Genomic DNA, 22,098 nt, shown 5'->3' on the forward strand with positions numbered 1-22,098 from the left:
TCAGCTCCACAATGTAGAAGGTACCCCTACATCATTAATAACAGATTTCAAGTTTAAAATGGCAAAAAACTTCTTGTTGTGATATGTGTATGTAGAATTTCTCTTTAATACCAGAAAACCAAAATAAGAGAGAAGAATCGTCAGTTATGTTTGCTTTCTTTTATTTGACACAGTCTTCCCTCACTATTAATGTCTTTCTGTCTGTATACATTATTTGAGCCCTGTGCATATCATTGCATTTTATGGCCTTTTGAAAAATGATCAATAACATTTTTAACTCCATAAAAACAAGGCAAATTTTTAAAAACTAAATAAAAAGTACCAAGGGGCCCAGATGGCTAAGCGGAATGGTAACAAAGGCCCCAATTTAGCAAAGCACACAAACCTGGGCTTAACTTCCAAATCAGTGAGCGTTATGGAAGAGCTGAAAGTTGTGTGTGTTTTTAAGTGCTTTTGTGCATAGAGGTGAGTTTTTAAAGTACATGTGCCAGTGCTTTTGCTGAATGGGGGCCATAATACAGATCGTTAGCACTGTAGGTTATTGATTTGAGTCCAACCTGCCTTGGCAAATGCCAATCTGAAGACTCTTTGGTGCTGTGTGTGGAATGAGTTGGTAGGTCTCACTCCAGCTCCTAGTACACTAGTGTGTACCTAAAAAAAAATAATAATAATCACCACTACAAATGGCTTCTTTCTTGGCAGTCAGTGCCTGAGAGGCCAGTAACTGAACTGGCCTTGGAGCCTCAAGCCCACCTTTTTTAGGGACAGTCCCTATATTTGGGTCTTTGTCTTATATAGGTGCCTATTACTCCCCACTCCCTGTCCTGATTTTTCACCCTACCTAGTGGTGGCCTCTCCAGGGATGAGGGAACCTTGCACTGCTCCTGCCTGGGCTTTACCTGCTCTGTGGACAAATGAGGGAATTCAGCCTGTAGGACTGAGAGTCTGGCCCCTATCACAACACAAAAAAATGCTTCAGAAGAGTATTTGAGAGAAGGATGTCAAGTATCAGGGGGTAGCCGTGTTAGTCTGTATCTACAAAAACAACAAGGAGTCTGGTGGCACCTTAAAGACTAACAGATTTATTTGGGCATAAGCTTTCGTTACTCACGAAAGCTTATGCCCAAATAAATCTGTTAGTCTTTAAGGTGCCACCAGACTCCTTGTTGTTTTTGAGAGAAGGATAGACTCCAGCTGAAACTTGGTGTTTGAACTGGCCCCTTTGCTCTTCCTTCTCTGGTGGCTTTAATTGTTGCCCAGTACAAATTCTCCATCACGCTTTTTCCCCCTTGCTGTGAATCCAAGAGAGCTGCAGCGCTGTCCTTTTCAGTTACCATGTTACTAATGACCTGTTCCTTTCGCTGTACAGGAGAGTGAGTCGGATAGCGGGATGGTGCTGACATCTGATGAGATGAAAAGCCTGAAGAGGCTGGAAATCCGCTCCTGGCCTTATGGGATTATGGCTCTAGCGTGAGTACTTTGGCAACATTTCTTTGGAGTCAGGGTCCTATCCAGAAAAAGTTGTAAAAAAAAAAAAAAAAAAAAGTTTCCGATTCCAAATGGAACAGTGTTAGTCTGCAGCACCAGCAGCTCTGGGCTTCATGATTACAACAGAAAGAGGATGGTTAATACATTTCAAAATGAAGAGGCACAATTCAGTTTTGGTCACAGCATAGAGAAAAGAGGTACCAGTTTGCATGTAAAACACAATCCCAGATTTCTGAAAGGAAGGCTGTTCCTCTAGATGGGTTTCATACATGTGTTTCTCTGCACACAGTGTGAACATTAATTAGTCTGATAAAGCACTAAAACCAATTTCATCAACCTCAGTGCAGGATGCACCACCAAACAAATTAACTCTTTTTCCAAAGGAGAAGCTGCCTCATGCTTTTGAATCATCATATTCAAAGAGGGGTCAGACTTTCAAATAAAGTTGGCTTGTTTCAGGGTCTAACCTGTAAGACCCACAAATTTGGTGCAAGTGGCAAACAGAGAATAGTATTTCTGCTACACAGTTCTTCAAAAGAATCTATGGGAAGGATCTCATTCTCTGTTCAGTTTGTTAGAAATTTACAATAAATTTCTACCAAACTGCTTGGAGTTTTCTGTAAGACCTATCACCGTAGTATCTAAGACAGCTAGAACCCTATTGACTCGGCTTCTCCCTGTTAAATTCAACATGGCTTTTCCACAATGGTATTTTCTACAATTCCCCACAGGAATTGTGGGGTGTGGTATATTGTGAGAAGTTTGTGAGGTGTGGTATATTGGGAGAAGTTTGCACTGCTTCTATATAGCGTTAGCAGGCTCATTTCAGAATGTGCACAGTCAGAGAGCAACAGTCAGTACTTGAGAGGGGCTACTGACTTGCTCCTGACAGACAGAGAGGAAGGATGACGGAAGCTTGCCTTGGCTTTTCACACTTCCGCTCCATGAATTCCCAGTTATCGTTTGGGGGAGTAGACTCAGTCTGTGGTATGTGATAAAAGTTACAGAGCAGGCTCATGTTATCCTTGCTGAACTGAGGTAAGCTTTCAAATTCCACTTGTCCTGCAGGAATGGAACTCAGTGTGTTCAGCAGAATTCATTCTGCAGGACGGTGGGAGAATCAAGGACCCAATATTGTACCTAAAAGGGGACAGCAGGCATCCTCACAAAGTTCTTTGTCTACATGCACACTAGGGGTGGGTGCACTGATTCAAATAAAACACCTTCCCTCCCCTGATGATATTTGCCCATTTTTTAGAATTATGTCTGAATGAAACTTTGTTTCTGAGATTCAGAAGTGTTCAGATGAGTAGCTGGTGGATTTTTCTTTCCTGCCCCTTCAGGTTTTCAGCAGGCATCAGAAGCACCAAATTCCCACATGCCAGGCTGCTCTCTATGGCATTGCCATTCAGAAGCAGACACACTAGATACCCCAGGAGTGAGTTTGTTCTTGTGAGATTTCCAGCCCAGCTCTGTAGAGGTTCAAGCCTCAAATAAAACTTCTGAACTGGACACGGGACCAGGTCCTGCATTAGTGTCAATTGGTTTAATTCCATTGACTTCATTTAATATATGCTCTAATTAAATATCTCCAAGCTGGAAATCTGGTCTTCTAAATCCATATCTTTTTTGGTATTCTATTCATAACTGTACACCAGGTACTTCCTGTGCCAGCCAGTCCACACATGGGCATTTGAATAGAAATCTAACCGAGAGCCAAGGCCTGCAGCAAGCAGCATCCATCCCCACCTCATTCTCAGCAGTCTCATGGCAGACAGAGGAGTGTTTGTCCTTGGCCTGTTTTTCCATTCAGTTCACCCCAGCTGAGAAGACCCTTTTGCCAGACTCTCTTTTTTTAAACCATCTTACAGAATCTCTGTGGCCCAAGTGATACATTCATTTAGATATTAATTATGGAAGGTCTTGGCGTCCTTTCATTTCAGGACATGTCATCCCTTGATCTCACACGCCCGTAACTTGAAAAACATCCCTGAGAAGCACTTGTAATATTCTCCAAATGGCTTGGAGAGGTCAGAGAAGAGTGTTAGTTTAGCAGGGGAGATAATGTCACCCTTGTTAATTGTGTATCTCTCTCTATCAAAAACATTTACCCTGGACCCATTTCAAACAGTCATCCTCTTCTTACCCACAAGCTTTCAAAGGCTTAGCATGTTTTCTAAACCAGGGTGGCTGCGTTTATTATTTTTCGCCGAAATCTCACTGTTTATTTGTCTTGCATTCGCTTGCTCCGTCAAGTTGAAAAGTTGGCAACACTACTTGCTGGTGTCAAGAGTTTACTGAGGCTGAATCTGATACCTTGGGCCTGGGAATCCTGTTAGACAAGTAATAACTATTTCTGAAGTCAGAAGCATTTTACGTTGGCTTTATGAGAGCAAAAGAGGGACTGCATCTAAATCAGCATTCGAGGAAGTGTGGGACATAACGATGAGGATAGAGTGTCAGGTTTCATCTTGTAACATTAACGTGCCAGCACCACGCACTGCTTTAAAATCCTCTTGGAGACTCTTTAATCAAATTATTATTAAGATCTATAGCAGGCTTGGCTTTTGCCTGGGTGTGGGGTTTGTTTGGGTTTTTTTTTTTTTTTGTCTGATCTAATTATGCTCGGTTGCTCTGAAACAATTATTCAGGCTAATCTTGGCTGAGCACCCTGACACCGCCCGACTGGGTCTCAGCTGATGTGCTGCAGGCGCCGAGAGGCAGCATCCAGCTCACGGCGGTGAGGGCTGTGCCTTTGCCCGAGCCGGACTGGGTCTAAGGCAATCTCAGTGCACAGGATTCAAACCAAACAATCGCGCTTGGCAGCATCTGGCGTTCCTGTTCAGATATGATGTGTCTGGGGAAAGACTGTAGGATAAGGTCACCCTTACGCCACATCTACACTACAGGCTAGGGATGTGATTCCCACCTCACGTAGACAGTCACACTAGCTCAATGAGAACTAGCTTGAGTATGAATAGTCGTGTAGCCTTGGTAGCACAGGCGGCAGCAGCACAGCTTAGCTGGGCTGAGGACAAACCCTCCCGAACCCTGTGGGTACATAGTCGGCATGGCTAAGACACCCCTGCTGTCACCCATGCTACCATGGCTACACTACTATATATATATTACAGCTGAAGACTTTTCTTTTAGTTACTAGTACATATGTTCTTGGGGGCAGTGACTATACCTAGCTCTATGTTTGTACAGCACCTAGCACAAGGACCCAGACTAGGACTATCCAAAATTTTCAGCACTCAGAATCAATGAAATTTTGGCTTAAGTAACTTGTCCAAGGTCACACAGTGATGCAGTGGCAAGAGTCCCTAGAACTAAGGTATTCTTAGTTCCTGTGCTCATTATGGTATGCTGCACTGCCTCTCAGCCCTCTATTCCTTGTGCTCAGTGGGAATTGACCATCTTGGGTGTGGGGGAATCTGTGCCAGAGCCTTTCATTTGGGTTGGCTGTATATTTGAGATGGTTGAGCCAAATTCATCACTGGCATAATCAGGTACAACTCCACTGACGCCAAAACAGCTGCAATCACTTATTCCAGTGGTGAATTGGTCCTTTTGTGGCTTCCTTTTAGCTTTGTTTTGCATTTGGTTATTGTCCAGCCTATAGATAGGTACCTTATGAATGTTTCAAAAGAATGAATTTTTGACCGTAACCCTTCAAGTTCCTCTGCCACTTGACCAGTGAGATATTGATCCTGCCAGAAGGAAAGCAGTATTGGATTTCTACTGCACAGTACTCACTGCAGATTCATCGAAGCAAATTCTGAATCAGACTCACAACTATTAGAGAAAAAACAACCTTAGTGATTAAAGCCTCTGGTATTTTTTCAATGAAATAATACCTACTATTACTCTGGAAAAGTGTCTCCATAAGTCTCTATAAAAGCTATCAGGAGGTTCTAGAGTTCACTTCTCGTTATTATTACAAGATGTAAGCATCAGGCATAAATTGGTGGACTTGCCACTGCACAGCTCAGTTGCCCATCTTTCCTTGAACAAGGCCTCTGATCACATTCAGGATTTTTAAGGGCCACAGAGGCCTACCGGGTTAAGACTAGGTGTTTGGGTAGAGCAATGTGAGCAGCTCCACAGCGCTGGGAAGGAGTGTTCTACCTCAAGCCCGGGGAGTCCCTACTTATTTAGAGCTCTGTTGTCTCCTGCCCCTAAGAAATACTCTTACAGTCATCACTCATGCATTCCTCACTGAGCTTTAGGCCATTAGAAACTGGCTCCCTCTTACGGAAAAATAAACAGCCCCAGTAATGGGCTTCCTGTTCTTGGGGTGTTTTAATAGTTATTTACCTTCAAGCCAGAATCAATGGTTCACAGAAGAGTGAGATGGAAGAGACCTATGAAGTCATCTAATCCACTTCCCTGTAGCTAATGCAAGACTGTACCCTATGGTATATTCTTCACAGCCTCCCCAGCCTCCCTGCCCAACCTAATACATTCACTCTTAGGAAACATTTCCTAATATTCAACTTAAATTTTCCTTTGCTTCGTTTCATCCCACTACTTTCAAGGCCCATCTTCACCATGCCAGGAAACCCAGGTAGATTACAGTAAAAATCTGTAGTGTGGAGGGACCTAACCATATTTTAACCATGTCACATTCCCAAGCTAAACTGGACTTGTCCAAGTCTTTTATCAAGTCATATGACCTAGTATTAACGCCGTTAAGCTCCCATCCTCTCTACAAATTTTAACTCTATTGTAATTGGGACAGGACACAAGTCTTCTGATAGAGTAGACATGCCCGTAATTATACATACTTGGTCCAAACCTATCAGCTCCCTCTGTTGGTATTTACAATTTACAAAGAGGGCTTAGGAACCAGGTATGGGCACTGTAGAAAGAAAGCCTGAAGGCAAAGACTTGTAGGTGATTAGCATGTCCCCCTGAGTCACTGGTTAGCCAAACTATATATTTGCTTTCTTCTAATCTTCCTTCATAAGTTAGTTCCTCCGGTGCCTTAATCATTTCTCAGAGGGGTAGCAGTGTTAGTCTGGATCTGTAAAAAGCCACAGAGTCCTGTGGCACCTTATAGACTAACAGATGTATTGGAGCATAAGCTTGCATCTGACAAAGTGGGTATTCACCCATGAAAGCTTATGCTCCAATACATCTGTTAGTCTATAAGGTGTCACAGGACTCTTTGTTTAATCATTTCTGTTTCTCTACACTTAAACCTCTCCAGTTTGTAGCCATCTTCCTGGTGCAGAGGAGCCCAGAACTGAGTGTGTAATGTGAGGTAGGCACAGTCTCACAAGTGTATCACATGGATGTGAAGCAGGAGTTTCCCCAGCTAGCACTGAATACAAACTTGCACCTGACAAAAGTGGTATTTTTCGTAGGGTTACCATACGTCCGGATTTCCCCGGACATGTCCTCCTTTTGTGTGCTAAAAATAGCGTCCGGGGGGAATTTGCAAAGCTCTCACAATGTCCGGGATTAGCAGAGAGTGGCTGGGAGGGCTGCAGGGAAGTCCCGGGCTGGACTCGGGAGCAGCTGTAGAGGAGCCGGATCCGCCCTGCATTCTGAGCCAGCAGCTGCCTTGCAGCCCAGTCCGGCAACACTGTGCAGGGCCAGACCGGGTTTTGTTGTGCAGGGCCAGACCGGGTTTTGTTGTGCTCGGGAGCTCAGCCACGTGTCCGGCTCGGCTGCACAGAGCCCAACACTCTGTTCTGAGCAGCAGGGTAAGGAGGTCAGGGGGCAGGAAGGTTCTGGAGGTGGAGGTCAAGAAACAGGGGGGGCTTTTTGGGGGCAGTGGAGAAAGTTTTGGGCAGTCAGGGTACAGGTAGGGGGTAGGGTCCTGGGGGGCAGTTGGGGGGGGTCTTAGGAGGGGGCAGTTAGGGGACAAGGAGCGGGGGGGGGGTAGGGGGCTGGGAGTTCTGGGGGGGAGCTGTCAGGGGGCAGGAGTGGAGAGAGGGATCGGAGCAGTCAGGGGACAGGGAGCAGAGGGGTTTAGATGGGTTGGGAGTTCTGGGGGGGGCTGTCAGGGGGCAGGAGTGCGGAGAGGGATCGGAGCAGTCAGGGGACAGGGAGCAGAGGGGTTTAGATGGGTTGGGAGTTCTGGGGGGGGGCTGTCAGTGGGTGGGGAGTGGTTGGATGGGGCGTGGGAGTCCCAGGGGTCTGTCTGGGGGTGGGGGTGTGGATAAAGGTTGGGGCAGTCAGGGGACAAGAGGCAGGGAGGCTTAGATAGTCCTGGGGGGCAGTTAGGGGCAGGAGTCCCAGGAGGGGGTAGTCAGGGGACAAGGAACGGGGGGAGGGTTGGGAGGTCGGGGGGGGCGGGAAGTGGGAGGGGCAGGGGCGGGGCTAGGGCGGGGCTCCTCCCGTCCTCTTTTTTGCTCGCTGAAATATGGTAACCCTAATTTTTCGTGTTTTGAGTGTGGAAATTGCAATGTTCAGATTTCCCGCCACCCCACCCCCCAAAAAAGTTACAAATTCCTGCAAGCACAAATTCAAGAATTTTTGCATTGGTCCCTGTATAAGATGTTACTGTCTTGGGCCAATTTCAAAATGTATTTTAGGTGAAACTCACTCTCCCCACACATATAATCCCCTGGACTTGATTGAGACATTCAGCATTATGAAGGGCATAGTGAAAACTAACTAGTCCCTTCTTTCTACTCTTTCCTTTCATATGAGAAGAGGTAATTTAAAAGTAAAGGTTAGTGAAGGCAGAATCAATAAAGGAAAATACTTCTTTAGGCAGCAGAAGGTCAACCTGTGGAATTCACTGAGGTAAATACTGTGGCTGGATTTTAACAGGATTAGGTCATTATTAACATTTGTACCTACGTAATACTATGGGTAATTAAATCTCATCATGCTTTAAACTATTCACCTATGTGGCACAGGAAGGATTTTTCCCTCGTATGCAACATTGCACAATTGACTAGAAGTGTAATTATAAGAGGGGTTTTGCTTTCCTCTGAAGCATTGGGTACTGGCCGCTGCTGGAGGCAGGATGCCAGACTAGATGGACCAACTGTCTGATCCTATGTGGCAGTTTCTATGTAGCGAATGAGATTTCAAGGACAGTCAGAACAAGGAAGCTGCAGCCTACCACTACAATATATATTCCAAGCATATGTACGTTTCCCTGCTGCTGAGCAAGAAAAGACTATATTTACTGACATTTCATTCTAGAGCATTAAAAGGTAAAATGTAAAGACCTCTGGATTTTTTTAATTTAGGACATACATTTTGCATGAAAGGAACATTTTTGAAAGTTAATTGCATTTCAATTTGCCATAGACAGTTAATCACAGAACTCACTTCGGATCAGACTCATCATCTCTCTGGCTTGGGAGCAAATATTAAATGTCACTGTTTAAGTCTCTCTTCAAACATCAGTGTGATTTAGGTGACAGACAGAGCCATTCCCAGAGCAGTCCCCTGCCCTAGAGGGGACAGAAACACAAGGAGACCACTTGGTGGAAGCCAACAAGGGTCTGAAAGTTTCTCATTGTGTGGCCAAACTAAACCCTAATAAAATTTCTTTTATCTGGCACTCCAAGGCACACAGGCCCAGGGCCAAGTTAAACAGATACTTTCGTGCTTCTCCTTGTCTCCACTGACAACTTTAATACCTGGCAAATTAAAAGCCAGAATGTCTGTGGAGTCAGCTGACAAGAGTCAACAGGGCTAGGTAATAAAAGAAAAGTACATAAATAAACAGTAGAGCAGAGAGACAGTTCTGCTGCTTATTCCAGAGGGAGAATCTATCTAACGAGAGGGGATGGAAAAGCTGCCAAGTGTGTGGCATTTTGAAGAAATTCCCACTGGTGTTTTCCTCTGGACAATGAGAAAGAAGAGAATTTAGATTTTGATAAGAAAAGACTGTCACATTGCTGGTACTCTCGGGGTTATAGCTTATTTCAGTCACGAGAGGCAACCTAGTGAATAGTGATCTGCGTTGCCATGCAAGGAATTTGGGTTCAACTCCTAGTCCAGATCTAAGAGGCTAGCACAGAGGAGTTTGCCTGCACAGTTTACTTCTCTGTACCCTGGAAGTCTCAGGACTGGAGTTTATTGAAGAGATGCAAGAAGCATCCTAGTGGTTATATTTCTGCATCAACGTGCAGGAATCATGGTTTCATTTTCCTGTCTTGGGTTTGAGTAGGAGGTACTGACATTTTGGGGAGGACAACCACATTGGACCAAAATAGGCCCTGCTGTAAAATGGCGCATCTCCCATTGAAGTCGAAGGCAGTTGCACCTGTTCATATGATGGCTGAATTTGGCTCAACATCTCAAGTACTACTGACTTAGAATGAATCCCTTCATAGATTGGCATATGCAAAGTATCATCCAACCCCCCCCCAAAAAACTCCCCAAACAATGAAGAATTATAGGACTGAATGACTCAAAAGTGACCATTATAAACTGGCTGGTGCACATACACATAAGACGATACATTACCTGAGCCAATACAATACACCAGACATGCCTGCCTCCACCTCTCCAGAACAATTAACATTTACAATGAAAACACCAATACTAATTCTACTAGACAGGTTGGTGACATCTGCAGATCACAGCGAACTTCAATTCCAGGCCCAGGATTCCAAGGCAAGAGACCAGATCGTCTAAGGTTATCATACCAGAACTTATTGAGAGACATTAGCTCCCTTTCTGGAAAAAAAGAACATTTTCCCACTCTGTACTGAAACCAGTGAGGGAAGGCGACAAACGCACAGGAAGAATGAGAACAGGAAATGAAAAATAGGAATATTATGAGTCTGCTGTCGCCAGGAGCAACCTCCTTGTTAAGTCTGGGCTGGGTCTAGCTATCTTAGATATTTGAATAGTCTCCATTACCATAGTACATGAACAGATCTTACAAGTTTTAATGAATTCAGCCTGTGAAGCATGGAAGTACAATTATCTCAAATTTTACTAGATGGGGAACTGAACTCAATGTCACACAGAAAATGTTGGGCACAACAGGGATTTAAACCCAGGTCTCCCAAATCCTCCACTAGTGACCTAATCATTGGACCAACTGAATCTCCTGCTGATCTGCTTTTCAACCAAGTGTTCTAAAACATAAAGACTTAAGCGGAAAAACAGTGGTGAAATCTGCTCAACTGCGGAAAAGGTTGAATGTGAGCCAACAAGGTGATGCAGTTGCAAAAAAGGCTAATATCATACTGGGGTGTACTGACAAGAAAACCGTATGTGAGACAGGCAGTAATTGTTCCACTCTACCTGGCACTGGTGAGGCCTCAGCAGGAGTACTTTGTCCCGTTCTGGGTGCCACACTTTAAGAAAGCTGTGGACAAATTGGAACAAGTCCAGAGGAGAGCAACAAAAATTATAAAAGGCTTAGAAAACCTGACCTGTGAGGAAAGGTTAAAAAAGTCGGCATGTTTAGTCTTAAGAAAAGAAGGCAGAAGAGAACCTGAGAACAGTCTCCAAATATGTTAAGGGTTGTTATAAAGAGGATGGTCATTAATTATTCTCCATATTCACTGAAGGTAGGTCAAGAAGTAATAGGTTTAATCTGCAGCAAGGGAGATAGATTTAGGTTAGATATTAGGAAAAACTTTCTAACTAGAATTGTTAAATTCTGGAATAGACTTCCAAGGGAGGTTGTAGAAGCCCCATCATCAGAGGTTTTTAAGAACAGGTTGGACAAACACCTGTCAGGGATGGTCTAGGTTGACTTAATCCTGCCTCAACCTCTTCATGTCCCTTCAAGCCCTACATTTCTATGGTTCTATAAAGCAGGGTCATACCTCCACCTTCAATCAGCCATGCCCGGTTTAGCAAATGGGAAGGAGTGCTGGGTCTGAGGTAGGCTGACTCATGATGCTGAGGTCAATATTTTCCTCTACCACAATGCCTACAAAAATATGCACCAGTGATTAAACAGCTGGTGTGCAGTGAGCAGAGCTTTTCATACTTACCAGTTTTATCTCATTGTTTCCTTGCACTCCCTCTGTTTGTTGTGTGTATCTGTTGGCCTGTCTCTTGTACTTGGATTGTAAGAGCCTTGGGCCAGGGTCTTTCTTCTTGTTCTGTGTTTGTATAGTATCTAGCACTTACGTGGCCCAGGAATTTGACTGGGCTCACTATGCATTATTGCAATATATATAAAATAATAATAAATAGTCAAATCTCCTCTCTGAAAACTGTTTCTGTTTCAAGGCCATTAGAAAGTAGCTACAGTAACTCCTCACTTAAAGTCGTCCCGGTTAACGTTGTTTCGTCGTTACGTTGCTGATTAATTAGAGAACATGCTCATTTAAAGTTGCGCAATGCTCCCTTATAACATTGTTTGGCAGCCACCTGCTTTGTCCATTGCTTGCAGAAAGAGCAGTCCGTTGGAGCTAGCTGGTGGAGGCTTGTAACCAGGGTGGGCTGGTGGCCCCCCTATCAGCTCCCCATTCCTCTAAGTTCCCTGTGCAGCAGCTGCCCAGCAGGTTACCAATTGCCAGCAGTTCAGCTGTCCCTCCCCCCACAGCCATGTGCTGCTCCTGCCCTCTGCCTTGGAACTGCTCCTGGGGGCCTCCTGCTTGCTGTGCAGGGTGGGAGGGGAAGAGGGGTGCTAATGTCAGGATGTCCCCCGACCCTCTGCTCCTGCCCCCTGCTTACCACATCTCCATAGAGCAGGTCGGGGGGACACGACAGGGCTCAGGATGGAGGGAGCTTGCTGCCAGCAGCTGCTGTTTCAACTTGCTGATTTACTTAAAAAGGCGATGTACTTAGAGTGCGGTCAGCATACTTAAAAGGGCAATGCGCATCTCTCTCTCACACACACACAGGATGTGTCTCTCCATCTCTGTCTGCCGTGCTGTCTCCCCTCCCTCCATTTGTGCTGCCTTGTAGAGTGTGAGGCTACATTAACAACAATGTGTTAACCCTTGAGGGCTCAGCTGAGTGCTAGTTCATCATTTAGCAGTAAGGCTCCCTGGGAAATATCCCACCCTCTTCCACCCTCTGACTTCACCACCTCAACCAAGCTTCACAATCCTCATAGCTGTGAACAGTATTAAATTGTTTGTTTAAAATGTATACTGTATATATATATATAAAATTTCCCTGGAACCTAATCCCCCCCGTTTACGTTAATCCTTATGGGGAAATTGGATTCGCTTAACATCGTTTCGCTTAAAGTCGCATTTTTCAGGAACATAACTACAACATTAAGTGAGGAGTTACTGAATTTACCTGTACACATGCTATGTATTCTCCTACTGTCTGAGCTCTATAGAATTGGTTGATTTTATACTCTCCCTAGCGTGTTTAGGAGTCATTTTGAAGTGAGACATGAGCAATGCCGTGATCAGAGTCAGTTTGCGATTATGGATTATTGCAAAGAGATTCAGATCAGTTAGTTATACAGTCCTAACAACAGTGGACAAGTTCAGAGAACCACCTCCAGATCTGGATCTTTATCACCACCATTTCTGAATTATCCAAATCTCCTCCACAGAGATGCTTTGAATTCCTTGGGTGGAAGATGCTATAGATGAGCAAAATATTATTTATGAGGTTGCATATAATTACCTTTTTTGGGTTCAATTGGCCTCTCTTCAAAGCCACCATGTGATGGCATCTGATGAAGACTGGTCCACACTCCCTTTGGAGTTCTCCTAGTTCTACCAATAGGGGTTGCTATTTAGCAACATAAATTGTTTCTTTCCCCACACCATCACCTAAAGCAGTGGTTCTCAACCTGTGGCCCGGGGGCTGCTTGCAGCCCAATCAGCACAGAACTGTGGCCCATGTGACATCCTCGGGGCCATACAGCCCACATAACACATTGTATGCCACATATGCGTATGGTTAATAGGTTGAGAACCACTGTTCTAGAGTAAAAGAAGGTAGCTGGGAATCAAACTAGGGTCTCTCGAATAGCACCAATTGCAGGACACCAGTTTGGGCATCATGCAACTTAGCTGAAAGACTGTTCTGTAGTTTTAAAAGGTTACAAAGTATGTGTGTGAGAGAGATTTGCCCTACAGTGCATGTAAAGTGCACTCTTGCTCTCCACATTGTTATAAATCGAAGTGTCTCATAGATTATTCATTAATCCCAGTTTTTACTGTACTTAAAGAAAAACCATAGCTTAGGATTCTGCTTTCAAAATGTCACATTCCCTGAGCTGGTGTCAGAACAATGACAGGAGCATTTATAACCAAGATACATACAGTACATTGCAGGGTGGTTCGTGGTGAGCGAAAGAGACAGGGTATAAGGACTCCTAGGTATTATTCCCAGCCGTGCTATTGAATCTCTGAGTGACCTTGAGCAAGTCACAAACTCAGTCCCCCGCCATCTGTAAAATGGGGATAATAGTTACATGTCTGACAGGGGTGCTGTGAGGATCTGTTCAGTAATGCATTTTGAGATCCTGGAAAGACAGATACTAGGCCAATGACAGATAAGAGCAAAGCTTTATAAGGAAAGGATCTGAATATTAGATTGTTTGTCTTTGTTTTAAACAGGCAGCGAGCTGTCAGCAAGAGCAAAGAATCCATGTTATCAGAGCATGAGATTGTGAAATACCAGCCAGCAGTACAGATCGATGAGGACACCATGGACTTCACCCTGGAAGACTCAGTCCTCCTGCCCATGGATCCAAACCTGGAATGCCACAGCCCACCTCCTGACTACAACTCTGTCATCCACTATTCTGCCCCTCCAGTGTAATCAGCCCAGTTCAATCTTTGCACCTCTTTCAGCAATGCTGGATTCTCACATGCCTCCACCATTTGTACAGGCTGTTTAAAAGGACTAGGGTAAAAAGAGGAGAAGGAAACTGACAGGGTCCCTGCTATGAATGGAAACCCTTAAAGAGCAGCTACCTTAAAAGGTATATCTCAGCTTATCTAGCTAACATACCAGAATCAAAAATAGGAGCTGCAGCCCAAAATTGCCCCCACTCCGTACTCCCCCCACTGGATTGCTCAGTGGCAATTGCAGATGTGCAAGATATTTCAATCCCTTTTTGCTCATACGAGAGTCACAGAGAATCAAATCAAGTCAGGTGTGAAAACAGTATTGATTCTGCTGGCCATACGTAAACCCTGCAAGGATTATACGCTCAGATGCTGTCCGGGGATCAATTAAGAACTGCAGCCCCAAACACTGATATGTGGATTTTGAAACCGTACATTATTTTAAAAACATGGGGATCTCATTGTCCCTCCCAAAATGTATTTGAAATATCAAAATTATTTTGCTTATGGTTGGTATTCTAACGGTGTTTATAAATCTTCTCGGATCCATCCTTAAAACCATATAACATACACAGAGTATGGGTACTCTGAGTACCCATAGAAAGCCTGGATTCGGTTGCATTCTGGGCACACTACACAGCTCATCTATTTCCCCAGGTGTTTCCTTTGTGGGAACAACAATTTATTTTAGTGCATTATTTTATAATGATTGTTCAGCACCCTAGGTCTTTGGATAAGGACTTTATAAATTTAGATAAATAAATTTTCCCGTGTGTGTATGTGTGTGCAACAATGCAGGCCATATGCCATTGGGACACCAACAGTTTAACACAATTATTCTGTTTAACTTCTGACACATATCTTTATAGAAAGCACTTCCCCTAGATTCCACTGCTGATGCCAAACACAGTTTGATTTTTGGAATACCAACCAATATCACACGAGGAGCAATATGACATTTAGGTTTGTACTGCTGGGGCCCATGCAGCCTGACCACCTTGCTACTGTGGTGTGTAATGCCCTAAGCGAGTAAGTCAAAGCCTTTTCCAGTCAGGCCTGGCTGGATCATGGATCTATACAGCTGAAAAATTCAAAGTGACCTGCCCCTCACCCCCCACATGCTATGTACAGCAGGAGAATTGTAGGTTTGCCAGCATGCACCCCCATCTCCTCCTTGCAGCAACCTCACAAGTAAGCAAGTAAATCCTTGTAATTGAATGCACTGTGAAGTAATCTCAGCTGACATTAAAAATTTAGGCAGGAGTAAAGCATCTAGGATATCAAGTCTAAAGCAAGGCTGAGAAAGATGCTCATTGACAGTCATGCCTGTAACCTCCTAAATTATAACCTGGGAAAAGGAGCTTTACATTCATTTTCTCCCTGGGGATTTTTCCAAGCCCTAGGAAACCCCTCCATTCCCTTCCCAGGTCTGGCATTAGCAATTACCTCTTTCCTTCAGAGGACAGATCTTTTTCAATGATCACAAACCGAAAGAAGAAAAGGCACCTGGCAAACAATGTGATCATCTTTCCCTAACTCCTCCAGCATAGTGAAAACAGACCAAACGCTCTCAGAACATTAGAATCATTTTCAAATTACTAGGTAGACCTGATAACATTGAAATAAGCATGAAAGAAGACTCAGGTATTATCACAGGGGAAAACAAAAAACAAACAAAACATCCCAAGCCCAGCGCCCCCTTACCTGTGAATGGTAAAACATTTGAAATGGGGGATCCTCAGATTGTAATCCCGGTTCTCTTTAGTTCCTGAATTAATCTGGAAAAAGCATGCAGGCTCCCATTTAAAAAAAGGGATCTGCAGTAATTCACAAGGATGAGTCCCCTTGTTCCTAGTTGACCTGCTGGGAAGTTGTGGTCTGTAATTGCTTTATTGTCATTTTTGCACTTCTTTGTATTGTAGTAACTATGTGTTAACTAGAGCTGGTCAAATAATGAGAGAAACCTATTGGGGAATAATTTATCTAAAGAGTGACAAAAAGCTCTTTTGATCAGCTGTTCAGTGAATATTAAATTGACCATCTATAGAGCTGGTCAAATAATAAAGCACTTGGTTTGCAGATAATTTATTCACAAGACAAATGGAAAAAATGTCTCCAATATATAACTCTGCTGGGTCTAGCATTAACAGTGTCAATGTGAGACAGTTTTTGCTGTTGTACCTTGCTCTTAAGCTTGTGAAAATTACAGTGTGTAAAAAACTTTTGCTTGCAAATTCTAAATATAAGGAGGCCTAGGGAAAAAATAACAGTTGCAAGTATATAAATGTGCTCTCCATTTTTAAAATAAAATTGGAAACACTGCTGTGCTAATTAGCTGCTTCCAAGAAAACTCAGCATCTTTTCCCTTCCCCTTTCTTCAGAACACAATTTGCAGAGGCTTTTATGAAACCAAAAGGATGCCGGGGTTGTGTTCTAAGTGGAACCAAGGGAGTGCCTTTATTTAAGGGGGCACTGCATCTAGAGTCTTATTATGGCTTTTAGCCAACATCCATCACAGTTGTTTTTATGTCACATGAGAACACAGAAATGCAGGCCTGGGCACTCTCCTTGAGATCTGCAAAATTATACCCATCTTAATCACTGGTTCCATGGATGGGTCTCTAAAAATTGAGGACCTCTCTGTGATTCAAGGATCAGGAGACATCTAGGGCTAGCCATGCCTGATGCCCAGTTCATCAGAACCCGGACAACCCCTTAATCCCTATCTGAGGGTGGGAGGGTTTAGTTCCTTTATGTCAGCCTCAAAGCACTTAAGAAGTGTCCTGAACAAAACTGCAAAATGACCAAGGTTTGGACAAATGTGTTTCCAACTTTTATTTGAGTGGAAGTTTCTTTTCTTCTTCATGGTAAATGCAACCAGCTGAACTATTACCTGACAAGTATTATTCATGTATGTGTCTTGTATTTTATTTACTAATATTTTGTTTGTACTTTCCTCTCCTCCCTTAATTTAATTATTGTTCTTTCCTTACATTGGTGTATATAGTTTACCCAATAGAGGCAAATATAGCAATTCCTCTGTATGATTATGTTTGTAACATTTTAGTCAAGAGAGAGATGGAGATCCCCTGACGTAACAGAGTTAAGTATCTTTACTAAACATTTCACTAATGCTTGCGGGCCAGGCTTGGTTTACAGTACTCTCCCATTTCCAGTTTATAGTGACTCTCCTTTTGGCTGTTAGCATCTTTGGCTCTCCTTTATTCCCTTTGTTACGTAGCTTCAGTTAGAAAACAGGGAGTGAGAGGACTCTGGTGGGCTTGTAACATTCCTGCAGGTATCAGCAGTGCAGCTCAAGGTAAAAGGGAGGGATTTTCACAGGTTCTAGTCTAACTCAAGGCTGATCTACTGGCAGGAGGAAGAGAGGAGGCCAAATTGCTAAGTGATGTAATGTTTGAATTTTCAGACTTCTCAGGGATTCCTATTTGACTCCAGGGGGCAGTTGGCTACCTGCCTTTCTAATCTGATTCAGTTTAATGACAACTGTTATTAATCAGTGTAAACCTGTTGGGCTTTTTATGGTGTTTTCCCCTTCTGTTTTTCCCTAGCAACCCCAAAGTATCAGGCAAAGGGACTCTGAGCATTCAGGGGCAAGAATCTCCCCTGATGAACCCTGGGGTGAGATAAGAGGCCAAGGATAAGGTACCTCATTGGGGTCCACAACCATCTTATTATTCTGGTGTTTCTTGACATCTATATTCCCTGGTTCCCCCTTTTCTTTACTATCCATGTATCTTAACACTTAATTTCATGGAAAGTGCAGATCATGTATAGCCTCCCTCCTGGCTGCTCCCAGTAGCTTCTTCTCTGCCTTTTGGCTAAGATCAAGTGTACAACTGGTTTCAGTCTGATATTGCCCAGGTATCCTGTACTTGCTGGGGATTGACTAGATAGCTAAACAGGTCTTTTTTTCTTCACCTTTAACTTTAACCTTTTCCCATCCTAAGACTTCCTACATTGGCTAGAGTTGGGGACTGTGGCTTTTTTATCTCTATCAGAAACTGTCCCGGTAGCATCTCCCTGAACAAAATATGTTTCTTCTCTTCTGGGTATTTAAATACCCAGCTTCTCCAGCAAGCTAAAATTTGGTGGATTTATAGCTGAAGTCTATTTGTCTCTCCTGTCTCCTTCAGACACTTTGATCACTCTTTGCCTCTTTCACTTTATCTTAACCAGCTGGAGGGCCCAAACTCAGACACTGGACCCATCTCCCCCCTCCCCTGAGTGCTAGGGCACCTCCAATCAAAATGAAAATCTCATGTCTCAGGCCTTTCTCTGTAGTAGGCTCAAATGAGGACATTAAATCTAGACCCCTGTTAAATTTGGATCCATACTGAGATCCAAATCTAAATATCTCCAAACACCACAGTTTGGATCTCTCTCTAATGTGAACACTGCTCTTTCTTGCGACTCTGTTGGGCAGTTGTCTGGAGTCCTTCAAAAGGCCATGGCACTTTTCACAATACACAGGAAACAGAGAAGAAGTGATAGAGTGTTCACTGGCACTTTACCCTGTAACCAGTTAGTCAAAAGCTTAAGACATAAATCTTCTCAATAACATTTCATCTTCAGCAGTGGCACTGTTTTGTCACATCCCGTCTTACCTGGGAAGTGTTATCGGCTTTTAATACAATTACAAGGGTGTGGTCAAGATTAATGGTTTCTAGCTCCCAAATCCCAACTAGGCAATCCCATGGAATAAAACGCCTCTGATGAAACATCAGCAGCAAAATGTCCATAACAAGATAGGATGCTACAAAGCACTGGATCTGTAGGAGATGATGCAATTCTGAACTCAAACACAGGGCCTTCTTCTTAAAATTAATTGGAAGGAGAGAACAGGAGAGGAGGTATGAATTTCCCTTGTTCGACCACAGCTCTGGTTTGTTTGTACCAAGTGTTTCCATATTGTGTAGAAGGACAAAAAGTCCCAGTTCCTGGCTGGACTGCAAGAGCTCACTGGCATGCCAACCAAATATGATGCCTTAAAAGATATGGTTACTCACGAAGACTAGCATGGAATGCAGGAACCAAAGAGTGTCTTTGCCTGCCTGGTTATCCTGTTTCACAAGAGCCAGCCCAGCCTTATTATTCAATTCATTTTTCCTTAGACCTTGAGCTGTCAAAGCTGTTAATGAAAGCTGGGAAAGCCCAATAACTGTGGAGTTAAGGAAAATAAACTAAGCAAGTGCCATGGTATTACTCAAATCACTATGGAATGTCTGGGTGCCCTGTCCCTGTCTGACTGAAGAATGTATGCACTGAAAACTCCGCTTTCTTACGTAGTCGAAAATTGTATTGTATCTATTAACCAAAATAAAATGATTCTATATTTATACAGCCCGGGACTCCTTTGTGTCATCTGTTGTCTCGTGCGAAGTTGTCCTAGAAGCATAATATAAATAAATAAAGCAACAGTGTTTTCAGAGGGTTTACAGGGAATGGAATTTGCATTAATTGCTTCATGGCCTTCAAAGGTTAGGACATAAACCTGCCACATTGTAACAGCTCAAAGATGTCTAACGGCCATATTTGCTTAAAAGGCTCCTGATGCTGGGGAAATGCTTGGCCAGATTCTGATCTTAGTTACAGTAGTGTAAATCCACAGATCTGACATGATCTCAGCACAGTGTGGTATAGACACTGGCAGCGGATAACTACAGCTCATTAGACACGAAGGCTCTGGTCCTACAAACAAATCAATAGGACTATTCAAATGCTTAAAGTTAAGTCTTTGTGGGATTGAAGCTATGCCCCTCAATAAGACCCCTAATTCACCAAAGCACTTAAGCACATGTTTAAACCTCACTGACTTCAATGGGACTGAAAGTTAAGTACAGGCTTACGAGTTTTGCTGAACATGGCTGCAATGCTGTCTGCTCTTCAAGACTCAAATGTGTGACATCGGGCTGTGTGACAAAGAGTTCAAGTCAACTGCAGACCATGGTGGCATTTGGGGTTTTGTTAAACGTGGCTTAGCATTTCCCAAAGATGTTTTTCCCTTCATTTAAACCGCTGCTTTGCAAAAGAGATCTAATTTAAATAAATATTTTCTAATAAACATCAAAGACCCTCAAAAGTTGGCTCCCCAGCTGAACCGAAGTTGGACCGCTGAAATGCCGAGCTTTTTCCTGAATCTGGAACACCTAGCTTACAGAGGGGTTCTAAAATGTAGAAAAATAAGATGTGAAAATATATATATATATTCAAGAAAAAGCTTCAAATGACATGGGGTCGTTTGCCTTGACGTTTGGTAAGATTCCTTCTAATCACAGCTTCCAATGTCTCCTGTCCGTTTTCAGTGATATGGTTAACGATTGTTGGCTGAACTATCTTTGATAGCTTTTCAGCTAAGGAACATCTGCCAGTTTCAGACAGACTGGCCGAGATTCATTTCAGTTTCTTTTTCCACACAAAGGATTTAATTAGAAATCCGTTGTGTTCCAGAGATATTGCGCACTTTAAAAGCTGGCATGGTCTTGCACTAGACAGTTGGGTTTGGAAAACTCCAGAGCACTCGGTCACTTGGAACCTTTTAAAGTTTCTCTCCATCCCTTGTTCCAAATAGTCCTGGAACTAAATGTGTCTAAATTATACATGTCATGCGAAATCCAGCAGTCTCCTCTCATTCACATAATGAGCAGGAACACTCTTCCACTGTAAACTATGAAATGCTTTAGTGGCTTATATAATGCATCACTCATGTATAATTTTGCTAGGCAATATAGAACCTCCTCCTGTATGAAGCTAATGTATCAAACGGCAGAAAGAAAATATAGAAAATTAACTTAGTTTGATTCACTTTTAGCTCATAACATAATTTATTGATTGCCTGGCATTATGCATGGCTGCAGCTAAACTTTTGCAAGGTGCCTGATTTTGCCTTGCCTTAGGGAAGAATAGTCTTGTGGGTAAGGCACAAGACAAAGACTAAAGGGATCTGAGCTCTTCTCCCAATAAACTGTCTTTTGCCTCCATGAAGCAGAATACAATAAAAGAGAAGTCCTTGGTCCCTGGACTAAGCTGTACTTCTCCCCGGTACAGAGAACTTTATTCACAAGGTGACACAACGGAGGTGGCGCCCACATAGACTCAAAAGGATGCATTTATTTTTGTTGGTTCCTAACTAGCTTGTAAGTGCCTCAGGGTAGAATCACATCAGATCATCTGTTATAAATAAATAGAGATATCCTATCTCCTAGAACTGGAAGGGACCTTGAAAGGTCATTGAGTCCAGCCCCCTGCCTTCACTAGCAGGACCAAGTACTGATTTTGCCTCAGACCCCTAAGTGGCCACCTCAAGGACTGAACTCACAACCCTGGGTTTAGCAAGCCAATGCTCAAACCACTGAGCTATCCCTCCCCCCATATGAGAGGCACCTAGCACATTGTAAAAATATATATATATATATATACGAAACCCATACTAGGAGAACCTGACTCTTTGGCCTCCTTTAGTGGCTGGCCCACATAAGAGAAAATCAGCCTGCTACGCCTTCCAGGTAGCAGACTTACTTCTTTAGTTCAAGTGTTAGCATCTCATGGTTTTAGAAAGAGAGGTCTCAGGTATATAACCCACCTACCTTGTCTTAATAATAAATATGTCATTCAGAGGTTACTGAAAGAAAATACTCCTCACATTTGAAGTATCTGGCTTTATTTAGCCTAGAGCAGTGGTTCCCAAACTTGGTTCACAGCTTGTTCAGGGTAAGCCCCTGGCGGGCCACGAGACGCTTTGTTTACCTGGAGCATACACAGGAACGGCCGCTCGCAGCTCCCAGTGGCCGCAGTTCACCGTTCCTGGCCAATGGGAGCTGTGGGAAGCGGTGGGCCACTTTCTGCAGCTCCCATTGGCCGGGAATGGCGAACCGCTGCC

The 22,098-nt window shown here is 43.5% G+C and overlaps 1 protein-coding gene across 2 annotated transcripts in view; it reads left to right on the forward strand.

Annotated features, from left to right (window-relative positions):
* Positions 1-19,562, forward strand: part of LOC101936531 (vascular endothelial growth factor receptor kdr-like) — a 184,969-nt gene extending 165,407 nt beyond the window's left edge. For both annotated transcript variants that reach the window (XM_042851029.2, XM_042851031.2), the window contains exons 29-30: positions 1,370-1,470; positions 13,968-19,562. In XM_042851029.2, coding sequence (XP_042706963.2) covers positions 1,370-1,470; positions 13,968-14,172 — 306 coding nt within the window. In that variant the 3' untranslated portion in view covers positions 14,173-19,562. The remainder of the gene's footprint in view (positions 1-1,369; positions 1,471-13,967) is intronic.
* The last annotated feature ends 2,536 nt before the right edge of the window (positions 19,563-22,098 follow it).

This window comes from Chrysemys picta, chromosome 9 (assembly GCF_011386835.1).
Source record: "Chrysemys picta bellii isolate R12L10 chromosome 9, ASM1138683v2, whole genome shotgun sequence".
In the NCBI taxonomy this organism is placed as follows: Eukaryota; Metazoa; Chordata; order Testudines; family Emydidae; genus Chrysemys; species Chrysemys picta.